At 45.0% G+C, this 23740-nt stretch overlaps 1 protein-coding gene across 1 annotated transcript in view; it reads right to left on the bottom strand.

Moving 5' to 3' along the window:
- Positions 1-23740, bottom strand: part of LOC148535158 (melanopsin-B-like) — a 197256-nt gene that overhangs the window by 4140 nt on the left and 169376 nt on the right. Inside the window, 1 exon segment of the mRNA XM_088464453.1 lies at positions 10455-10583. Within this exon segment, the coding sequence (XP_088320579.1) occupies positions 10455-10583 (129 nt within the window).

Consider the following 23740-nt stretch of genomic DNA (forward strand, 5'->3'; position numbering starts at 1 on the left):
ATTTACATTGTGGCTTGCCCACGTATGAAAGACCACATGGGCAAATGATCTGATATATAACATAAGAGCTATTGCAAGTTAATCTATGGCGAATCTGATATTTTTTGCCCGAATGTGGGTGAAAGAATGAATCACCCTGTATTAAGTATCTGCAAGTCACACAATTGCATTTGAAACAACCAAGTTTCTTTTTAGACAAAAAATGTGTAGATGTTGTATCACTCCTTTTGGTGATATCAGATTTCACCAATAGGTCTCTTAAATTCCTACCACGGGAGTAACACGACATCAACTTAGTGTCTGAGAGTTTTAAAGTGGAGTCTCCCTGTTTAAATAGGACTAAAGATCATGTCCTACAATTTGATCGTGGTTCATTACTTATGAAAAAGAACAATAGTTGTACTAGTGCCTTTTTACCTTGGGTCAATAGATTTAATGTACGATCTTCTCAAATTAATCGGTTAGCTAAACAACACTGGCCTATTGTTGCCTCTGACTCCACTTTAAAACTCTCAGACACTAAGTTGATGTCGTGTTACTCCCGTGGTAGGAATTTAAGGGACCTATTGGTGAAATCTGATATCACCAAAAGGAGTGATACAACATCTACACATTTTTTGTCTAAAAAGAAACTTGGTTGTTTCAAATGCAATTGTGTGACTTGCAGATACTTAATACAGGGTGATTCATTCTTTCACCCACATTCGGGCAAAAAATATCAGATTCACCATAGATTAATTTGCAATAGCTCTTATGTTATATATCAGATCATTTGCCCATGTGGTCTTTCATACGTGGGCAAGACACAATGTAAATTCAAGGAGCGTATGGCTACTCATCGCTCCACTATTAGAGCTGCCTTAACTAGTGGTTCCAGCCACCAACCTGTGGTGGCCACTTTGTGGAGGCGAAACATAGTCTAGCATGTTTGAAATATTGCATGAACGATCACGTCCCCCCATCATTTAGGGGGGGTGACAGAGCCCGACAGTTACTTCAATGTGAGGCACGGTGGATACATCGTTTGGACGTCATTTCTCCCAGAGGGCTAAATGAATCTTTAAGTTTGGCTATGTTTTGATTTATTTATATATGGAGTATGTCTACTTTTATATGTATGTATTTTATATACTGTTATCCTTATGTGTATTAATACGGCATGTTCTTCCATACTGTTTAGCCTAGTTGTCTTGGTGATGGTACACGTGGTGTCATCAGCTGGTTTGGGCGCGGTGTGATGACATCATTCAGTTGCGTCCGGTCGGGTGCGTGGTCCCGGTCCTGTCGCGGCTTGTGCACCGTGGGGATGCTATTTAAGGTAAGATGTATGTATATTTCTTTATCCTGACGAAAGTGTATCTAACACTGAAACGTTGACATCTGACTCCCGTGTCTATGCCTGTTTATTGTGCCGAGTGCCGCACCCGCTTTCCGTATGTATTGCTTCTTGCTGTGAGGGCACCGGCCAGGGCTGTTATTTTTCTTGGAGTGCCGGAACTGTGCATTTTTATATATATATATATATATATATATACAGCAGTGGCTCCTGCCCTCTTACCTGAGGGGGGCTGCCGCTGCTTCTGAATGTCAGGCATCAGTCATTGAATGTCAGGCACTGCATGCGCATAACACTAGTCCAGCTTCTCAGGGCTGCATTGGTAGCAGCCCCAAGAAGCCCGGCAGGGCTGCCTGAAAGGCAAAGCAGCGGTTTCCACTGGAAGCCGCTCACTGCTTATGGCAGCCCGGACTGGCAGTCCCAGGGGATGGAGACACCTCCTGCTGGGACTGCCTGTCCTGTGAATGACTGGCAGGTGGTACTTCCAATAGGAAGCCACATCCAGTCGCAGTGTAGCCAGTGCAGTCACGGACTGCACTTGCTCACTGAAGAGGAGGATTTTACTGGGGGCGCTGCTGCCTCGCAGCCCTTAGGTAAAATCCGCCACTGTGTATATATGCATTTTGTTAATTGATAACAATAAACTATTAACACTTCTATTTTTTAAAGCATTTTTTCCACACTTGCATAAAACTTTTGCACAGTACTGTAAGTCACGCCCGTTTTACGTCATGCTGGGGGTGAGCCCAGCACTCCGTGAGCTGCTGGGCTGCCCCCAGCTCTCCCTCTGCACTAAATGGATGCGTAGTACAGCGGGACAGTGCCCAAAAAATGGAACAGTCCCGCTGGAATCGGGACAGTTGGGAGATATATATATATATATATATATATATATATAAATAATATTTATTAGGGGTGAGCACCGGCCACTTTTTCGTGTTGTGTTTCGGTTTTGGATCTAGATCTTTCTTTGTGTTTTGGATCTGGATTGGTTTTGTCAAAAGCACCCTTCCGTGTTTTGGGTAGAGATGTGCGCCGACCCCCGTTGTTTTGGTTTTGGATCTGAATCTGGTTTTGGATTTCTTTCCTAGGTGTTTTGGTTTTGGATCTGTATTTTTTCCAAAAAATGATATAAACAGCTAAAACCACATAATTTGGGCCTATTTTTGTTCCTAGAGTATTATTAACCTTAATAACAATCATTTTCAGGCATTTCTAGGCATTTTTAACCACCTTATAGCTCACAATATTGATGTGACTATTTTTCACCAATACAGGCCAAAGGCTGCAGCAAGCTGGCTGGCTAAAGTAAGCAACAGAGCAACAGGACAAACGCACGGCAGTTTAAAAAACTATAGGACATCTATGAAACATTGCCACACAGCAGTGGCAGACAGGATGGCAGTTTAATAAACTATAATAATGTCAGTCGGCAATGCCCCAAATTGTGCTAAATGTAAAGGAAAGAGGTACAAGAAGGAATTGTCCCTCCCACCCACTCTTATGTGGGATATTAAAAAGGACATGCACAGTTTAACAAGCCAAGCACTTTAGCCACTAGGACTGACACTTTTGTGGCTGAACTCCTTGGTTTGTTTGGGCCCCCACAAAACATTTTTTGGAAAGACTACCTTCAATTATTAAGGAGGAGGTTGATGATGAGGGTGTTGGTGGTGGAGATTGCATGTGCTGGTCCAAACTGCTGGTAGCTGATACTGGACTTCTTGTTATTCATTTACAAATTATAATTTTGTTAAACAAGTTGAATGAACTCGCTGCAAATGACGTAACAGGGAGGAGGTACCTAGGTGGTTAACGTCCCTTTTTCTGCTAACTTTGGCTTCACAAATGGAACAGATGCCTTCACAACTGTTTTAATTTAGATTAAAATAATTCCACACCCAATACGTTGCTTTTCTGGCTTTCTTTTTATCATTAGCAAGAACTGCTGCCACTTGTGGCTGATTTACGCAAACCACATCCTTATCAACATCCACTGTAGCTTCAGATAGGACAAAAATTTCCCTCTCATCCTCCTTTTGCACTTCCTTCACACTATCATCCTCATTTTTTATTATTTCACCCTCTAATACAAGCACAGCCGTTATGGCGTCAGTGATCAGCTATGAAACTGGGTGACAGCTGTTATACTTACTTCCTCTATCAAAGGACTGTTTAATAGTCAAATGTTTTTTTAAATTACTTCCGATCACGAATGAGGATGTTGATGATGATGCAGGTTTTGGTGTTGGAGATCGAAGGCACTTGGATCCCACAGAGGTAGGTGACACTGGACTTGTTACGTTTTGATTTTTGGAATTTGGCGACATACACTTTGATATTTGATGAATGTGCTCCAAGTGACGTAACAAGAAGGAGGTTCTGAGGTGATTAAGGTTCCTCCCTCTACTCACTCTTGCTTTGCAATAGTTACATATGGCTTGACAACTGTTGTCCGGATTGGGGTGGAAATAATTCCATACGTGAGAAGTAGATTTTTTTTTGTCTTTTGCCCCGGCATGACAACAATGGGCTTTGGCTTTTTCAATCCATGGGCAACAGCTGTTGCCTTACTTACTTACACAAAGGACATCCTTGGCATCAACATCCTCATCATCCTTAGCACCTTCAACTACCAAAATATCCTCCTCCTCCATATGCAATTCCACAGAAGCAAGATGTTGACTGCCCTTCCCCACATTTACAGAGGGCACACAAATATTGGGACTTGGAGGATCCTCTAGTACACTAGTATTTAGGTCTGGCTCACACATGGCAACCGCGGACACACTTGCACTCTCCTCAGGGATTTGTGATTTTGATTTCTCATGGCACACATTTGTTTTTTCCGAAGGGCAATCAGAATCAGAACCAGCAGTCTTCATAAAGAAAGGCCAAGGCCTTAGCCTTTCCTTGCCACTTCGTGTAGTAAATGACATATTGCCAATTTTTTGTTTATCTAAAGGCAAATCTTTCAATTTGTTTTCTTAACTTCAGCAAAAGTAGCTTTACCATATCGATGGTATGACTTAAACCCTGGGGCATGGGCCTTCATAGAGGATGAGGAAGTTGATGGCCTTGCACTGCTGGCGGCAGCTACAACATGTGATTCTTGGCCTTGCTCTCCTGTCATGTGACAGCCCTCCATATTTTCTGTGGTCTTGAAGCAGTGTCACAAGCACCAATAGTGTAGCCAAGGTGCGGTTACAAAATTCACACACGTGCAGTCGTACACACACACAAAAAAAATTGACAAAAAAATACACTTTTTTTTTTTTTTTTTTGCCGGTCCACAACTTGGGCCCAGAGCACAGATTGATGATGACTGGAGTCGGGCAGCACTAGGTTGCGTTGCCGACTTGCTAGATCTTGTGTGGCTAAGCCTAACACGCACAGACACACAGACAATTATTTGAAAAAAAAAACAATAAGTTTTTATTTTTTCTCCAGCTCCAGAACTTGAGCCCAGAGCACAGATTGATCATGACTGGAGTCGGGCAGCACTAGGTTGCAACTTGCGTTGCTGGCAGGATCTTGTGCGGTTAAGCCTAACATGCACACACACAGAAAAATGACACTTTTTTTTTTTTTTTTTTTACAATATAAATATATATTTTTTTGGGAGTCCAGAACTTGGGCCCAGATGGACGCAGCACCAGCCCAGATGGACACAGCAGACAGCAGAGCACCAGCCCAGAATGGATCAGCACTGCAGCACCCCAGGACACAGCAGACAGCAGAGCACCAGCCCGGAATGGATCAGCAGTCCACCAGCCCAGGACACAGGACCACTCTCCCAGCCCTACACTACCCACCCTCCCTGTTCAGTCTCCACAGCCAGAGTGAAATGGCATCCGCCGCGTGGTCCCTATGTACTACATTGATCATAGAGACGTAAGCTCGCGAACCGCGAGATTTCCAACTCTATGGTTTTGCCTTGGTTTCGATCCGAGTCAGGCGGGAAACTCCAAGCCTGCTTGGATCCGACTCGGATCTGCAAAATTCGGGTGGGCTCGGTTCTCTGAGAACATAACCCGCTCATCTCTAGTTTTGTGTTCTGGGTTTTGTGTTTTGGATCTGTATTTTTTTGGAAAAAAGCATAAAAACAGCTGATATCACAGAATTTTTTTTTTTTTGTTCCTACGCTATTATTACATTAATTTCCACTCATTTCCAGTCTATTCTGAACACCTCACAATATTGTTTTTAGGCAAAAAGGTTGCACCGAGGTAGCTGGATGACTATGCTAAACGACACAAGTGGGTGGCACAAACACGTAGCTCATCTAGGAGTGGCACTGCAGTGGCAGACAGGATGGCAGTTTGAAAAACTAGGCCCCAAAGAGTACATACTTGGCGCTGCTACTTTGTTTATCCTCGTTCAACTAACGTGCGCACAAACACAGAAAAAAGTGCAAAAGTGAACCGATATAGCAGCATCGTGAAAGGAAGCTTCCTTTCACGATGCTGCTATATCGGTTCACGCTGAATGGTTACTGATAAGTACTTTCTTGATATGCACTATCTAGCACTTTTGCACTTTAGTGAACTGATATCATGTTACCTTTGACGATTCTTTGATATGGAACCATAAAGCTTTTTTCCTTGCATTGAACATTGTTGTGCTGGTGTACCAGTTTGTCCTGGTTTCTTCTCTATAGATATATATATATATATATATATATATAGATATAGATATATATATATATATATATATATATATATATACAGTCAGGTCCATAAATATTGGGACATTGACAGAATTTTCATCTTTTGTCCTCTATTCACCACCACAATGGCTTTGAAATGAAACAAACAAGATGTGCTTTAACTGCAGACTTTCAGATTTAATTTGAGGGTAATTACATCCAAATCAAGTGAACGGTGTAGGAATTACAACGGTTTCTATATGTGCCTCTCACTTTTTAGGGGCCAAAAGTAATGGGACAAACTAAGCAATCCTAAATCTAACTTTCACTTTTTAATACTTTGTTGCAAATCCTTTGCAGGCAATTACAGCCTGAAGTCTGGAACGCATAGACATCACCAGACGCTGGGTTTCATCCCTGGTGATGCTCTGCCAGGCCTCTACTGCAAATGTCTTCAGTTCCTGCTTGTTCTTGGGGCATTTTCCCTTCAGTTTTGTCTTCATCAAGTGAAATGCATGCTCAATCGGATTCAGGTCAGGGGATTGACTTGGCCATTGCATAACATTCCACTTTTTAGCCTTAAAAAACTCTTTGGTTGCTTTTGCAGTATGCTTCGGGTCATTGTCCATCTGCACTGTGAAGCGCTATCCAATGAGTTCTGAAGCATTTGACTGAATATGAGCATTTAATATTGTCCGAAACACTTCAGAATTCATTCTGCTGCTTTTGTCAGCAGTCACATCATCAATAAATACAAGGGAACCAGTTCCATTGGCAGCCATAAATGCCCATGCCATGACACTACCACCACCATGCTTCACTGATGAGGTGGTATGTTTTGGACCATGAGCAGTTCCTTTCCTTCTCTTCTCTTCCCATCACTCTGGTATAAGTTGATCTTTGTCTCATCTGTCAATAGGATGTTGTTACAGAACTGTAATGGCTTTTTTAGATGTTGTTTGGCAAACTCTAATCTGGTCTTCCTGTTTTTGTGGCTCACCAATGGTTTGCATCTTGTGGTGAACTCTCTATATTCACTCTTGTGAAGTCTTCTCTTGATTGTTGACTTTGACACATATACATCTACCTCCTGGAGAGTGTTCTTGATTTGGCCAACTGTTGTGAAGGGGTTTTTCTTCACCAGGGAAATAATTCTTTTGTCATCCACCACAGTTGTTTTCCGTGGTCTTCCTGGTCTTTTGGTGTTGCTGAGCTCTCCGGTGCATTCTTTCTTTTTAAGAATGTTCCAAACAGTTGACTTGGCCACACCTAATGTTTTTGCAATCTCTCTGATGGGTTTGTTTTCATTTTTCAGCCTAATGATGGCTAGCTTCACTGATAGTGACAGCTCTTTGGATCTCATATTGAGAGTTGACAGCAACTGATTCCAAATGCAAATGTCACACCTAGAATCAACTCCAGACCTTTTACCTGCTTAATTGATAATGAAATAACGAGGGAATAGCCCACACCTGTCCATGAAATAGCTTTTGAGTTGATAGTCCCATTACTTTTGGCCCCTTAAAAAGTGGGACGCACATATTGAAACTGTTGTAATTCCTACACCATTCAAACGATTTGGTTGTAATTACCCTCCAATTAAATCTGAAAATCTGCAGTTAAAGCACATCTTGTTTGTTTCATTTCAAAACCATTGTGGCCAAAATCTGAAAATTCTGTCAATGTCCCAATATTTATGGACCTGACTGTATATATATATCTCTATTCCATAGACAAAAAACCTTACATTTTCACATGTCCCATTAAGGCTTCTTAGACATAATGATCTGAAATTTCACAAAACAGAATTTCATTGCTTTTTTAAGTTTGAGTGGCAGAAATACAATAGGTTTTATGAAATTTCAGATCATGTCTAAGAAGCCATAATGGGACATGTGAAACCATAAGGTTTTTTGTCTATGGAATTTCATTGCTTTTTAATAATTTATTAACCATTAGGGACGGGAGCAGCAAACCGGGCCACCTGCAGGGTAGAAGGGCAACAAAATGGTACACTAGCACTGGTGGTGGAGGGGACAGCACACAAGAGGTGTTTTGGGGGTGCAGAGGGAGAGACAGCTGAGGGGGCAGGCTGTAGGTGTGCAGAGCAGCGGGGGTGCAGAGGGAGAGACAGCTGAGGAGGCAGGCTGTAGGCATACAGAGCAGTGGGGGTGCAGAGCAGGGGCAGCAGCGGGGATGTAGAGCAGTGGCAGCACCGTGGCAGTGCACAGGTTCAGCAGTGGCAGACAGAAAGGCTCACTGGCGCTGATAGTCCCAGCCCTGAACTGCTTCTTAAGACCCCTACACACGGAACGATGTGCTCACGATGCGATATCATGAACGATTTCCCTTGAACACTCCCAGACACTCAAGGACACAATATGGTGCTTAATCAGCACATTTTGACTTAGGAACTATCGTGCAAGATCTAAAGATAGCTGTGAGAGTGAGATCCGTGATGCAGGCATCTGTGTAAAATAAATGATTCAGGGATGCATGTGTGCCCCTCCCCCCCAAAAGGAACAACCAGCCCCGGGCTCTGGAGACCCAGTACTGGTTGCGCTAAATACAGGGGACAAACAATGTAGGGGTCCCCGTATGAGGCACAACCAGCACTGGGCTTTTCAGAACCTGTCCTGGTTGCCAAAATACAGGGGACTAACAACATAGGTGCCCCCTGTTTTAAGCACAACCAGCACTGGGCTCTGAGACGGTCCTGGTTCTGGAAATACAGGGGAAAAAATGTGTAGGGTCCCCCTGTATTAATCAGAATCAGCACCAGACTTTGTCTAGCGGTGGGGGTAATGCCACAGGCAGGGGAGCCCATTCACCATGTCCGCCAGCCGAAGCATCACCCCTAACCACTAGTCAGCTCAGGCTGGGTATCCCTTGGGAAATGGGAACCCCCCATTAAGGGGCCCAACTGTCCAGGGCACCCCAGGCCGATAACCCGTGGCTATCCCCAGCACCCGTGGCCAGTGGGTGCCGGATTGATAGTGTAGTGTGGTGCACTGGGAGGGGGGTTCCACCGGGTGTCCGATCACTGTGTCCAGCAGTGATCGGGGTACAAAGGATGAGGGAGCGGTGGGTGCAGAGGGACTGGGAGTTCCTCCTGATACAGGCAGCTGCAGGAAGATTAGCTTCTTGCAGCCGCCTAGTGGGCATTTCTGACTGGTTGCATCAGATGTGACCATGTCGGTTAAAGCCCAGCCTGGCGTGGTTGCATCTGATGCGACCACGCCAGGCAAATGGTTAATAAGTGCTTTGTCCAATTGAATGTGTTTTAAAACTCAAACACGCCTGTTGTTAGTCTATTATGTTAGTGGGTTGGCCTATCGATTTGTGTGCTTTTGGTTGGTTTGCAAAGCTTAGTAAATCTGCAGTTTGTATACTTCTCTGTTAAATAATTGATAGTTGGTCCGATATTGTATTTGTAACGTGTTCTAAAGTCGGTCATTTGATTGGTTTTCCATCGGTTTTGACTTTAATAAATGTGCGGATTGCAAAACGGATGCAAAATCGCCCAAGAAAAACAAAACCGATGCTTAGTAAATTTACCCCTCAATCTCCAAAAAACAAGACATTTAACAGACAACAGTATTTTCAGACAATCTTGACAACAACAGAGTTATATGCTTAGTAAACAGCGTATTACAATTTAAAGATGTCTAGCAGGCATTATTTGAATATAATAGTTTAAAGTACATTAAATAGCACATCATGGCCCTGATTCAGAGCCGCTCGTAAGCTGACGCTCGTTCATTCTGACCGATGTTCGCACATCTGCGCATGTGTACGGATTTTAATACGCATGCGCGAACCAGTCAGTGCGGCCGAAAATCGTTTGTTCGCTATATAGCGAATGACTGCTATTTTGAGTGACAGAAGGAGGCGTATGTGGGTGGTAACAGGGGAAGGTGCTTGAAAACGGGGGTGTGGAATTCGAACGCAGGCGTGCATAAAGGTCAAAACGGGCGTTTTAAGGGAGTGCATAATTAATACCGCAGGGTCATTGACCACGTCACTTGTTTTTTTTTTTACTCAGAACTGCTCGCAAAATAGCGGTTGAAAAAACCAGCCACAAGAATAGCGAGCAGTTCATACGCTGTTCGATGTACTCGATTAATCTAATAAATAGCGGACATGACGTATGGTGCGAGCGGCAAGGGGGCGTATTTTTCAAAATTACAACCGCAAGTTTTGCTCGCTCGTTCAGACATAGAGGCGTGAACAGACCGCAATTAGCGAACGGTTCATTTGAATAGCCACCCCTTGTTTTAGAACGAACGACCGCAAATAGCGAGTGGCTCTGAATGAGGGCCCATATGTCTAGTTTGTGAGAATGCTTTTGTAAAATGTAAGTATTACTTGAGTTATATAATATGCACAAATCCATCAAGACCATACTTAGAAAATAAAGACATGTCTAGAACTGGCCCTTTGAGCCATTGTTAAGTCTTCAAGGTGTACCTTTTCTTCGGGTAAAGCATTGCAGCTCCAAGCCTTCAGAAGACCCTCTCCTTTCTGTTCCTGTTTTTGACTTGAGGAAAAAGAATGACTTCTTTGACAGCAGACTCCCTGGTCCACATCACTCAACATCTAAAGGCAAAATAAACATTGTGTAAAGTCACAATTGTAGTTGCTTCAGCATAAAACATTTTTTCTACCCATTATTAATAATATGAATTCACTTCCCATTGTTAGTGTTAAGGATTTCAAAAATCATAACTACTGTTGGTTGTTAAACGTAAAACACTGTGGAGTACGCTGTCACTTTGGTCCAGATTCATTAACTAGTGATATACTTGTTATCACTTGTTACTAGAATGTGGTGTAGATTCAGGCATGATTGTTCATCTCTGCTGGGAAAGAAGCTTGCTACCTACTTGCCTAATATATGTATCTAACAAAGTAAACATAGGCAGTATGCTAATATATTATAGCTCTGTGTAATCATGTGTTTGGGCATTGATCTCCAATCTTTTAAAAAACATTGATTTCCATGCCTGTTCTGGAGACATATGTTTTAATAGAACCGACCCAAAAATCCCAAAGATGCAGCTACCTGGTCACCTGTGTCCCCAGCATCTCTTGCTCCACTGAGCATGCCTGGGCAATATTTTTATCTTTTATTGCATTACCATGCTTCAAAATAATATCAGTCTTAAAGAAGATCGATATTCTGTTACCAATTATCTTCTGCATTAAATACAGCAATGCATCAATGTCATAGGAAAACGCAGGGGGGGGGGGTTCCGTCTACCTGGAAACCCCCCTACCCAGCACACACCATGACCACAATAGAAATAGTAATATAATAGAATGTTACTAGTGCTGCATGTTCTTCTCAGTATCACAAATGAAATGATTAGCACCAACTGTGGATCTTTTAAAATGTGTCAGCCAGTAATAAATATACCTGTGCACCAACTAGGAGATGTGGAAAACATGCACTGTTAGGGGTGCACTGCTATAGACCATCAATAGGGCTAATTATTAATACTGTATAATAATACACTATCCAATACATAAGGAGACCAATATGTACATATATGTCCAGGGCAGTGCTAATTTCTTCTGCTGCTCCCTCAGACTCCCGGACTTGCTCCAATGCTCAGGAATGGTGCCCATATCTGAAAAAAACATTCTGCTCAGACAGGATGGCCCTACTGCCATATCTAATGGCTTACTGTGATTGGTGGTCCTGTATATGCTGGAATTATGCAACACAATATACTTTGTATGTAACATATTAAAGCTGTATAAGCGCTAATTATGCCCTCTTCATGGACAGGCCACTCATACTCTAAAATCAAGCATTTTGAAACTCCCCTCTAGAAATCCTGCATTTTGCCACTGAATGTATCGATCCAAAAGATTGAGGAGAGACCTCCAAATTGGCCGTCCATAGTTGACTTATACCCCTTTTACACCGGAGCTAGAACCCGGGTTTTTGAAGGGTTAACCCGGGCAGCTCCCTGGTGTAAAAGGGCAGAGGGTTGGATCGCCGGGTCGAGTGACCCGGCAATCCAACCCAGGTAACTAGCAGGGTTTAACACGGACGTAGCCCGTGAAACCCTGCTATGGGAACAGCGCACTCAGGGTCACGAAGACCTGGAGTGCGCTGCTAGCCGGCCGATTGGTCCGGCTTCAGTGGTGCTTGGAGATGACGTCATCTCCAAGCGTCCATTTTCACTCCGCAAAAGCCGGGTCTATGCAGACCCGACTGCGGTGTGAGCGGCGCTGACTCGGGAATATCCCGAGTCAGCGCCGGCAAAATTCCGGGTCTGATCCGGATAGGAACTTTGTTCCAACTCCGGGTCAGACCCGGAATTTAGGTGGAAAAGGGGTATTACTGTACTGACACAGCTAGGGCCAAAAGTCTAAGGGCCTATTTAGATGAGGTAGTAGGGAGCTTAGCTATTGACCACGGAATGGATCATAAAAGAGCTTACCAGGGACTTAGCTGTATTTCAGTTATTGGTATTGTAGATTTGGCTAGCTAATGAGTACATTCTGATTTGCTGTTAAACTCAGGGGTTGTGCATGCCATTAGCAATCAGCATAATCCTCAACAGTCATTAGATTGCTGTAGGCGTTAGATAAAAGTGCTTGTTTGCATCTTTACACTGATGACTACTAGGCGCCTGAAGCTAGTTGACTATAACATGACAGTTTATGCCCTCTAATGGCTTAATTGAGAAGATTTTAGAGAAGCTGCACAACATTCCTAGCAGTCACTTAATATACTGTACCCCTCCACCTTTGGCATTTGTATAATCGCAGGTTTAATGAATTGGCCCTATGCTGTACTGATGAACAAGTATTTTCCAGATATATTGTCCTTTTGAGTTACTGACTGCACAACTATGAATTACCAGCAGCATTAGTAGTATTACCTATATGGGTAGCATACTATAAGCAACTCTTATACCCCTTTTACACCAGAGCAAAAACCTGGGTTTTTGCTGGGTCTACCCGGGTCGCAGCTCAGTGTAAAAGGGTCCCTGAAAAATAACCTGGGTCAAGTGACCCTGCAATCCAACCCAGGTAGCTACCAGGGTTGAACCCAGGATGGACCCAGGTAATGGTGCAGTGTAAACGGTGCAACCCGGGTTATCTGACCTGGATCATGCCTAAAATGAGCGGATTGGTGGTTGTGGAGCATTCACCTCCCACTTTTTATGACCTCACAAGTTTAGCAGGGCAGACCTGAGTTCAGTGTGAACAGGGCTGACCTGGGAGTAACCCAGATCAAAGGTGCAGTGTAAATGGGTCTGACCTGGGTCTGACCAGGGTTGGAACCATGTCCAAAAACCCAGGTCGGACCTGGGTTTTTGGTGGAAAAGAGGTATAAGTTACTATACTTCACTCTGGCTAGCAATTCAATTAAAATAACAGATGCCACTTTAGAGGGATTGAACATAGAAATGTATATAGTAGAAAAGATGTAGCTATAATAACTAATGAACTCAAGAACAAAAAGCCTATGATGGACTCATTTAGCAGCACAGCATAGGGTCAGGTCATTAATGGCCTGATTCAGAGATGTACAATTTTTATGCAGATTGAGTGATTGTTTGACATTGCACGTGCATGTAAGCCACGCACTGTGCATGTAAGCCGCACTGTGGGGTCATTCAGACCCGCTCGCGAGCGCAGGACACTTGCAAGCGGGTCGATGTTACCCCAATGCGCATGCGCACGACGGAGGGAGCTCCGTCGTGCGCATGCGCGAGACCCGGACAGCGACAGCCAAGCTGTCGCTCCGGGTCTCGCACCAAAGGGGGCGTGCTGTCGATGGTGACTGACAGCACGCCCCCTTTGGTGGGCGTGCCGGGGGCGTGGCTGCCAGACGGAGGCGTTCCCATGGGAACGCCTACCATCTGGGTCCGGCCCCACTGACATCACTAGTGATGTCAGTGGGAGTGATTTTGGCTCTGACAGAGCCAAAATCACTCCAGGGCTTGCGGTCACCGAGACCCTACCGCAGGGTCTCGTCGCAAGCCGATGGTCGCGATGGTCTTGACCATCGCGCCCATCTTTTTGGCCTCTCGCATATGCTGTGGGTGGTCACCCACAGCTATGCGAGCGGCCAGGAGGCTGCTCCATTTTCAGGTAGGAGGGCACTGATTCAGAGCGAGCGCTCTGGTCAGAGCGTCCGGCTCTGAATCAGGCCCTGTGCACGAGCAGTGATTGTTTTGCAATTACGCCTGCAGAGAGAATTCAACCACAAAGTGAGTGACAGCCAGTTAGCGTTTGGGAGAGGTAATGGGTCATGGCTTCCCAATCTGCATCGATGTTACCAATGTTTACACTGTTGTATGTCATCAGATGGATATGAGAAGGCAGCAGTGGGCATCCCCAGGCTGCTGAGAGCCGCGCCGGGCCCGGGTAATAGGGGGCGTGGCTTAATCATGGGAGGCGTGGCCATGCCCCTTTCCCAAAAAAAAAATATTTTCAGCGGCGCTGCGTGCTGGGGTGGGGGTGCTCTGGGCCCCCTCAGCCCTGCTCAAAGCCAGGGGGGTGCGATCAGTGTGATCGCTCCCCCCCATAGGCTTAGGAGACTGCTGTGGCTGCTGCTCAGCAGCCACGAGCAGTCTCCACTGCAGCTCAGCACACGCTGTGTGCTGGGCCGCTGTGAGGGAGGGGGAGCGATGCTGGACCCGGGCTCCCGCTGGGCCACTCAGGAAGCCCGGGCCCCGGTAATCTGTACCCGCTCCCCCCCCTCTCGGCGCCCCTGGGCATCCCTATGCTCGGGTAAGCTTTGAAAGGCATTATCATATTTTAGAAACATTAGCATTAGCTTACATCTCTGAACTAGGCCCTAAGTCTGCTATTATATACATTTATGTGATTATTCAAATTAATTAAATAGCATATATTCAGGGTCGGACTGGACCACAGGGGTACAGGAGAAACCACAGGTGGGCCCCACTGCCTGAGGGCCCACCCCCTCCTCAAGGGATCATGTTCCAGGCTGTGCACTTGTATTATATGGCACAGGACTTTGGTGTATTTTCTACAATGTATTGCTGTTATTAGTCTGGTACATATTATGCATTCACTAGCAATATTTACCATATCTATATATTTTAAGGGGCCCAGACCCAATTTGCAGGCTGATCACACCCCTAAGTATGGGCCCCAATCAGTGCGTTTCCCTGGTGGGCCCTTCACGCCCCAGTCCGACACTGCATTTATCACCGAACCATGAAATTAATGTCATAGACCTTTACAACATCATCAGGATCATGACCAATATAAAAATGTATACAAGCTGGTTGAATATTTGCACACTGTCCTCAGAAATAGTATATAGGTACTATACATTGGGAAGCAGTGTCCCTGTATTACAAATTAAAGTGATACATTAGCTAAACATTGGAACAGTGTCTCAGGAATGTGATATGGATACAAGGATTTAAACAATTACACCTTTAGGGGCACAATCAATATTTATGAAGGAGTCAATCCTATTTCAATATAAAAATATAACATGATATGGAGACATGGATATTTTAACTCATTTTATGAATTCTGAGGCTATATAACAAATGAGATTGATAACAATTCTGATATCTAAATATTGCCATAGTGTGAAATCGACTTAATAGGACCGTCGACCTATTGACTGTAGAAATACCCACTAAATATCGACTTGGAATACTGACTCAGGACTGGCCAGGCAGGGGACTGGAAAAATCCCCAGTGGGCCCCACTTGTTGGTGGAACCACCCACTACCTTAGGAACGAGGGGCCGCCAAGTAACTGTCAAGGGGCCCCAAAACGGATACTCACCCTGATCTCCCTGTGCAGCAGCCTGGGAGCCAATTCACCCGGCAGCCTGTTCTGTGGCTGAAATGATGGTGCTTCTGTACTGTGCATGTGTGATTCTCACTGTCAGCCGGAGCCTGGTATGAGAAGCGGACATAGGGCCTGATTCAGCAAGGATCGCTATTGCATACGCAGCTGTGAATCCGTATGGAATGCAAATTCGCACTTCATTGCACTCCAGCATATACATCGGTACCATCGACGCACATCGGCCCCTCATGCACAATTTACACCACGTCTGACCAGCCACAGAAACTGTAAATCTTGTTGCACACAGTGAGTTCTCAAGGGGAGTATGCAATCGCAGTGGCTAATTTATGCACGCCATTGAAACGGCGTTCAAACGGACAGGCATGCCTTTGTTTTTATTATCACTCCCCCGTCACCACCCCCAAACGCTCACAGCCTGTCAATCACTCTGTGATGGATTCCACTGTGCATTTGTAATTGAAGTGCAATTGCTTCACACACGTAGTTTGACTTTTACACATGTGCACTAGTGAATAATTGGTCGATCTGCATACGTGGTTGCATCTGTGAACGTTGCTGAATCAGGTCCATAGAAAACAGTGACTGAAGACATAAGATAGGGCTCAGAAGTGGACAAGCGGCAGCATGCAGGAGTCGTACTCAGGACTTTGATAAGGTAAGCAAAGGGGTTTGGGTGGTAGGGGGAATCATTATGCTACAGGTTATATGGGGAAACATTGGATACAATGCTGCTGTTTGCGCAGTATGACAGGTAATCTGCGAATGCATAATAATCACACTGTGCATTCGTCAAGTTTCATTACTGATGTTGCTTGCAGTGAGAATAAATTTGTAAAGTGATTGACAGACAGGGACCATTTGTGGGTGGCAAAAGGCAGGAGGCAACGCAAATGTAAACATGTTGCAACTGTTTTTGGGGCATGTCTCTGTGACTGCAATCCCGACAAAAAATGGCTTCGGCATCTGAGTTCTCGCGCCCACTCTGTGTGACCATAGGGTTACTCAGAAGTTTGATAAGCTATTGATCTGCAGTCGAGCTGCGTCATGGTACATAGTTGCTGGAGTTGGGAAGTCACTGGTAGGCGTTTCAATACACATCACCAGCAGCTGTTACATTTACAGATTTTCGCACAGCTGCTGTGAACAAATTTGCAGCTGTGGTGGCATTAGTGCACATCTCTGAATCAAGCCCATTATTAATATTATAGTAAAGATGGCAATATAGAAAAATAAATATAAAATAAAGGCAGCACAGATTATATCAATAAATATACTAAAGGAGACATGACATTATTTATCATTATACTTTTATTATACTGTTGGCGTCACACTTTATATTTAAAGACTGCATCATTTATTACTATTTTAATAAAGGGGCACAGAATATTACTATGTTAAGAAATGGGGGCATACATTTTTTAATATAAAGGGGCCCTGATTATTGAAATTAATAATAATAACAACAATAATACTGTAGGATGGCCACACCCCTCCAATTGATGGCCACACCCACCTAATGACTGGTCACACCCCTTCACTGGTCCCCAGCCATTGCATTCCTCTGTGGGCCCTTAATGTCCTAGTCTGACACTGTATCGACTTAATATATGGTATAACAACACATGTAGAGATTACATAGGGTATTTAACCCCACACCAGTATATGCAAATGGGAGAATGCTGTTGTACGGTCAGTCTGATTCTCAATACGGAAAGAAAGCTGCACAGTAAATAAATTAATAGGTTATTCTAAATTTTGAAAACATGCATCTCTGAGTAGATACGCATACCTCCCAACATTTAGCCATCCTGGGGAGGGACAGTTCGCGCGCCTCCTGTACTGGGGAATGTTCTGGGCTGGAGGAGTTAACGTCTCTCACTCCCCAACTAGACTACAGTGAGGATCCAGGAGCAGCCAACTGTAGCAGCACTGAACAGCCCAGGATAGAAAATTAAACTGTTTGGAGAGGTTGTTGGGGGTGGAGCTAGAGGAGCCCAGGCAGTTCTGCACAAAGCTTGAAAGGGAGAAAGCATGCTGTGAGATGGGGCTGTGTTTCCAGGAGCATGTGGTCAATATCCCGACCGCGGTGATTCCGGCATGCAGAATGCCAGCGCCGGAATCCCGACACTTGTCAGAATCCCAGCACCAGCATTCCGACTGTCGGTATCCTGATGGTAAGTAGTGGGGTTAGGGGGATGGTTAGGCACTAGGGGGAGGGTTGGGGTTAGGCGCTAAGGGGGGGAGGGTTAGGGTTAGGCACTAAGGGGCAGTGGTGTAACTAGGGCAGGGTGAGCAGGGCACATGCCCTGGGACGGACAGCGCGGGGGGGAGTGGCGTCGCCGGCCACGGTGCCGGCCCATCCTAGTTACCCAGTGTAGTGCCGACCGCAGTGAGTGCGGTCAGCGCTACACATTTACACAGGACCAGCACTAGGCTTCCCAGCGCTGGTCCTGTGCTGCACAGCCGAGCCCCTTCCCTCCCCCTGAGCTCTTACTCCAGAGCGCCAGACAGAGGGTGGGAGGTGGGTTGAGGCGGGCTCAGGCTGTGCATTCTAACACATTGTGTGTTAAACAGCAGCCAATGAGTCAGATAGACTTTCATTGACTGCTGCAACATCCACTGCAAGAGCCAGGCTGGAGCTCACTCATAAGCTCCGCCTTCTAGCTCCCGCAGTGGGTAATGGGAGAGATGTCATGACATCTTTCCCATAATGCAGAGTGCGCCAGCCTGGGAGGGCTGACGTGCGGACGGCGGGAGCAGGAGCGTGGATGTACGTAAGTTTTATTTTTATTACATTTTTTTTGCTGTGTATTTGGGGGGGCACCTCTACTGGGTGCACTAATCGGGGGGACTACTACTTGGGGCACTAATCAGGGGGAATACTACTGGGGGCAGTAATCGGAGGGACTACTACTGGGGGCAGTAATCGGGGGAACTACTACTGGGGGCAGTAATTGGGGGTACTACTACTAGGAGTACTACTACTGGGGGCTCTCCATCAGGGACCACTACTGGGGAGACTACTACTGGGGGCACTATATAAAGGGCACTGCATAGGGGGACTACTACTGGGGCACTATATAAAGGGCACTGCATAGGGGGACCACTACTGGGGGCACTGCATGGGGGGGATTGCTACTGGATGCACTATATAAGGGGCACTGCATAAGGGGGTCTACTAATGGGGGCACTATATAAGGGGCTTACTACTGGAGGCACAAGGGACACTGCACTGGAGGCACTAAATAGGGAGGACCACTACAAGGGGCACTGGATAGTGAGGACCACTACTGGGGGGCTGCAAAAAGGGGATTACTACTGGGGGCACTGTATAAGGGGCACAACTCGGGGCTTGCATAAGGGGGACCACTATTGGGGGCACTGTATAAGGGGAACTAATGGTGAGCATATGGAAAGGAATGTTAAGAGTGACGAGAAAGGGGTATATGTGTCCTGTTGACACGTCCCATTTTTAAGCAACCCCGCCCCTTGTGACCACGCCCATTTTTTTTCTTGGTATAGGAGATACTTTGTCTGTTTTGTTTGGTAAATTAATCTGATTTTAAATTCAGTATTAGCACCCTCACGAAAGACAATTTTCTGGGTCGCTACACCTTTTTTCTCCTTCTGCCATTCATATATTTTTTTCTCTCTCTCTCTTGCCTATTCATCAAACCAAAATTTTCTTTTTTAAGCTATTATTTTCCATATTTATGTATCACTAGTATTCATCAAAAGACTTAACACAGGAGATGTGACTAATGTCTCCTTGTTAAGTCCGCCTCCGTTAATTTCCACACTCCCCATACATTAATATGGGAATGTAGAAATTATGCTATTCATCAAATTCCAAAGTTAAGTATTTTCGGAATTTGATGGTGTTACTATACGCCACTCTGAGATGGCGTACAGCCCACGATAGTGTACACAAGCTGCTGTCTACACAGCAGCTTGTGCAGGACAGGGATCTTTTCAGATCCCTTCCTGGTGCCTTACAGCTTGCATCTCTCCGTACCATAACCTTTAGCACCCACCGGTATGGAGCACCTCTAACCTGGACCCGCTCGCTTACCTTCGGGTTTAAAGTTGATGGAGCGGTGGTGGGGAGGTGGACCAAGGACATCAGTGGGTGCGAGGCCACTGGGGGACAGATCTCGGCCCACTGACTTCTGCATGCCTCCCTGCAAATTCAGAGCAGAGCAGCTGGCAGAAGCACTGTGTAGGAATCCTGGGCGGAAGGCAGCAGGAGGTATCCGTCAGCCGAGTGGGTAGCCAGGGGAGGCAGCTTTCAGCTGAGTGGGAGCCGTGGGAGGGGGACAGCCTTCAGCTGTGCAGGAGCGTTGGGGGGGGACAGCCTTCGGCTGTGCGGGAGCTTGGGAGTCAAAATGGCAGTCAGCTGGGCCAGTGGGGGGGTTAGGAGAAATGGCAGTCAACTGTGCGGGAGCCATGGGGAGGAGAAGAGCCATCACCTGTGCGGGAGCCGTTCGGGGGAGAAGAGCCGTCACCTGTGCGGGAGCGGGGGCATGGGGGGGATTGAGAAGAGCTGTCAGCTGTGTGGGAGCCGGGGGGAGAGATGAGCCATCAGCTGTGCGGGAGCCGGGGGGGGAGAAGAGCCGTCAGCTGTGCGGGAGTGGGGGGGGGGAGAAGAACGGCAGTCAGCTGTGTGGGGTGCTTGGGGAAGAGGGGACCAGCGGGGGTCCGGGCTGCAGGAGGAAAATATCTCTTTTCCGAAAAACTGTCTTCGCAAAAATTACAGTTTTTCGGTAGAGATACTGTTGTACAAGAGCCATGATGAATTGCTCCGTTAATTAGGTAGAACTCAATGCGAGTTCTAAACCTAATTAACACTGCATAATTTTTAGTTTTGATAAATAGGCCCCTCTCTCTCTCCCTCTCTCTCTCTCTCCTACCCCAGAGAGAGTTTTTAGAAGTGGAGATGTTGCCCATAGCAACCAATCAGATTCAAATTTTTATCTTCTAGAAGGTGCCATTTAAATGTTAAGTAGAATCTGACTGGTTGCTATGGGCAACATCTCTACTTCTAAAAACTCTCACTTTAGTAAATATACCTCCTTCTCATCTGTTAACACTGTACTAAGCTAACACATTATGGGGCATATTTATTCTAATTTGTGAACTGCCCTGATAATAAGGATCCCTTATTCACCATGACGTAACATGTCTGAGATGCCAGGACAGGGGATCAGTGTGAAATAATGTGATTACGAGTTAGAAAGAGGTTAGTGCTGTTTCTTAAATAGAACCCTTAAAGCAGGCTAGATTTACAAAGTGACAGCTTTCTTTTCGATGGTTATGACCTAGATGTTTAAAAGGACCAAAATATAAAAGCAAAGTTTGATGTGTTTTGTACTTAATATTATTGGCGCTTTAAATTTCTAGGTCAAATAAGCCAAGAAGCGGCGGCTAACAAAAGCTACCACTTCGTAAATCGAGCCCTTACTCTGCATGAGGCCCAGAGTGGTAAAAGTCTATTATTAAGCAATTTTATATAGTTATTTTTGAACTATTTATAAAATCTTTAATGGTCTTTTGAAATATGGCAAGGCAAAAAGCAAATATCTACTCTTCTTATGATGCATATGTAGACCTTTTTATCCTTCTTAAGGTGCGTATCCATTAGCAGACTGTGAAACTACTGCACAATTACGACATTGTAATCGTGCAGTAGTTTCACAGTCTCTGCTGTGCCTACACTGAACGTTCAGTCGTTCAGTGTTGGCACATCAATCATCCCCAAACATATGCAATCTGTCGTTATCGGCAGATTGACCAGCGATGATTGGTATCAAAAACGACCAGCGGGAGCGCACATAGCTGGTCGTTTCCGTTGATTTGCACGATTTGTGCCCGATTACTGAGCGATTGCATGATTACGATGTCGTAATCGTGCAATCGCTCACTAATGTTGTGTAGTGGATACGCGGCATTACTGTAAGTGGATAGAGAAGTTTGAATTAAATAAATATAATTGGTGAAAGAAGGGAAATAAAACTGAGACAGCTGATGAAACATAAATAATTAGAAAAGACAACACAAGAGAACAACCCTTACAGGAATTTATTTTACTTTAGAAGTGGTACCGATGAGGTGTGAAAACATGTACTTCAAAATATTGATTCATATCAATGTACTTGGGCCCTCATTCAGAGCCGTACGCTCTGAGCAGAGCGCACGCTCTGAATGAGGGCCGTCCTCCATAATTATGGAGCGTCCTCCTGGACGCTTGTATAGCTGTGGGTCACCACCCACAGCCTATACGAGCGTGCAGTTTGATGGCCGCGATGGTCTTGACCATCGCGACCATCGCCACTGCGAGCCGGAGTCTGCGGTTGAGTTTTTCAACCGCAAGGCCCATAGTGATTTTGGCTCTATCAGAGCCAAAATCACTCCCTCTGACATCACTAGTGATGTCTGTGGGCCGGCTTCTGACGGTAGGCGTTCCCTTGGGAACGCCCTCGTCAGGGAGGCATGCCCCCTGCACGCCCACCAAAGGGGGCGTGCTGTCAATCAACATCGACAGCACGCCCCCTTTGATCAGACACAACGAGCGAAGGAAAGTCCTTCGCTCGTCGCGTCTGGCGCATGCGCACGACGGAGCTCCCGCCGTCGTGCGCATGCGCAGTGCACAACATCTACCCACTTGCGAGCGGACAGCCGCTTGCGAGTGGGTCTGAATCAGGCCCTTGGTTAGCTGTTATTAATCTCTAAAGTCAAGCTAAAAATAATCCCTATTTGATTTTCATTCTACACAAATGCTTTTTTTTGTTTTTTTCCGCTAATAAGGGAAACTTCACTGCTACAATACAGGACATGCCCAGCCTCTTGTAGGTCAATGTGCAGTGCTATTAATATAGGGGGTGATGTAGTGTTAGACACTGAGTTGTGTATTTGTTCTGAGATCTGTTTGATTTCAAATGGATCTCTTGCACTAAAGATGGGGTTGGTGCAAATGTGCACAGATAATGATGTGAAACCAAGCGTATGGATAGGTGCAGTATGGACGCATATAGATGCATTCAACTCAGTATATGGGTAATATGCACATAATACAAGTATAATTGTAACTTGTATAGTTGTATTAAACTCTGCATTGATCCGTATTGTGTCTAAATTTCCAACACTCCTTCATATTGGGGGGAGAAGTTTAGCATGTAAGATATGTATGTGCAGAAACTAGATGTGTGTGCAGGAACTGACATTTGGTTCTGCAATATCTGCACTGACACATTAAAAATTAATTTCTAAGAAAGAGGGAGGGTTTGACTGTGTCTAATGCCATCTCTTACACTAACACTGAGACAGGAGTGGAGTATTAACAATGCGCTGTAGCTTATTTTAATGACACCAAAGGATGTCATTGGAGAGAGCTGAATATCTATTAGTGGCTGAAGTGCGTCTGTGTGCCCAACATGACAAAGAAACTACACAAGAATCAAAAGTTGTAGGAGTTGTTCATAAACTGGATTTAATAGCAAAATATAGTTTTTGGGTGGTGTTATTCTTTAAGCAATGTACTTATCTTTAATATGTGATGAAGCTTTAACAACCTGAGATAACATTTTAATTACATTATGTTTGATCTCTAATAAATCCCAAATTATGTGCACAATCTGTCTAAACCAGAACATGTTTAGCTCTAGCACATCCCTGGTCGGACGTCATAGTATCTATGGTTTGCAGCTAGGAGCAAGCAGCTGTTGATTCATTTTTTCACACAGTAGCATCCTCAAGATAATAGAGTCTGCAAACATTGTCACTCTCTGCTAGAAGGCTACCACATCTGTGCTTATTAAGGCGTCTACATGCCATTGCAATTCTGCAACCAGGGATTATTTGTCCAGGAGCTGAAAATCAATATAAATCCAAAGCTACAGACTAAATGTCAACATTATTTAGTAAAAAAAAAA

This window comes from Taudactylus pleione, unplaced genomic scaffold, assembly GCF_031769625.1.
Source record: "Taudactylus pleione unplaced genomic scaffold, aTauple2 ptg000055l, whole genome shotgun sequence".
NCBI classification, from domain to species: domain Eukaryota; kingdom Metazoa; phylum Chordata; class Amphibia; order Anura; family Myobatrachidae; genus Taudactylus; species Taudactylus pleione.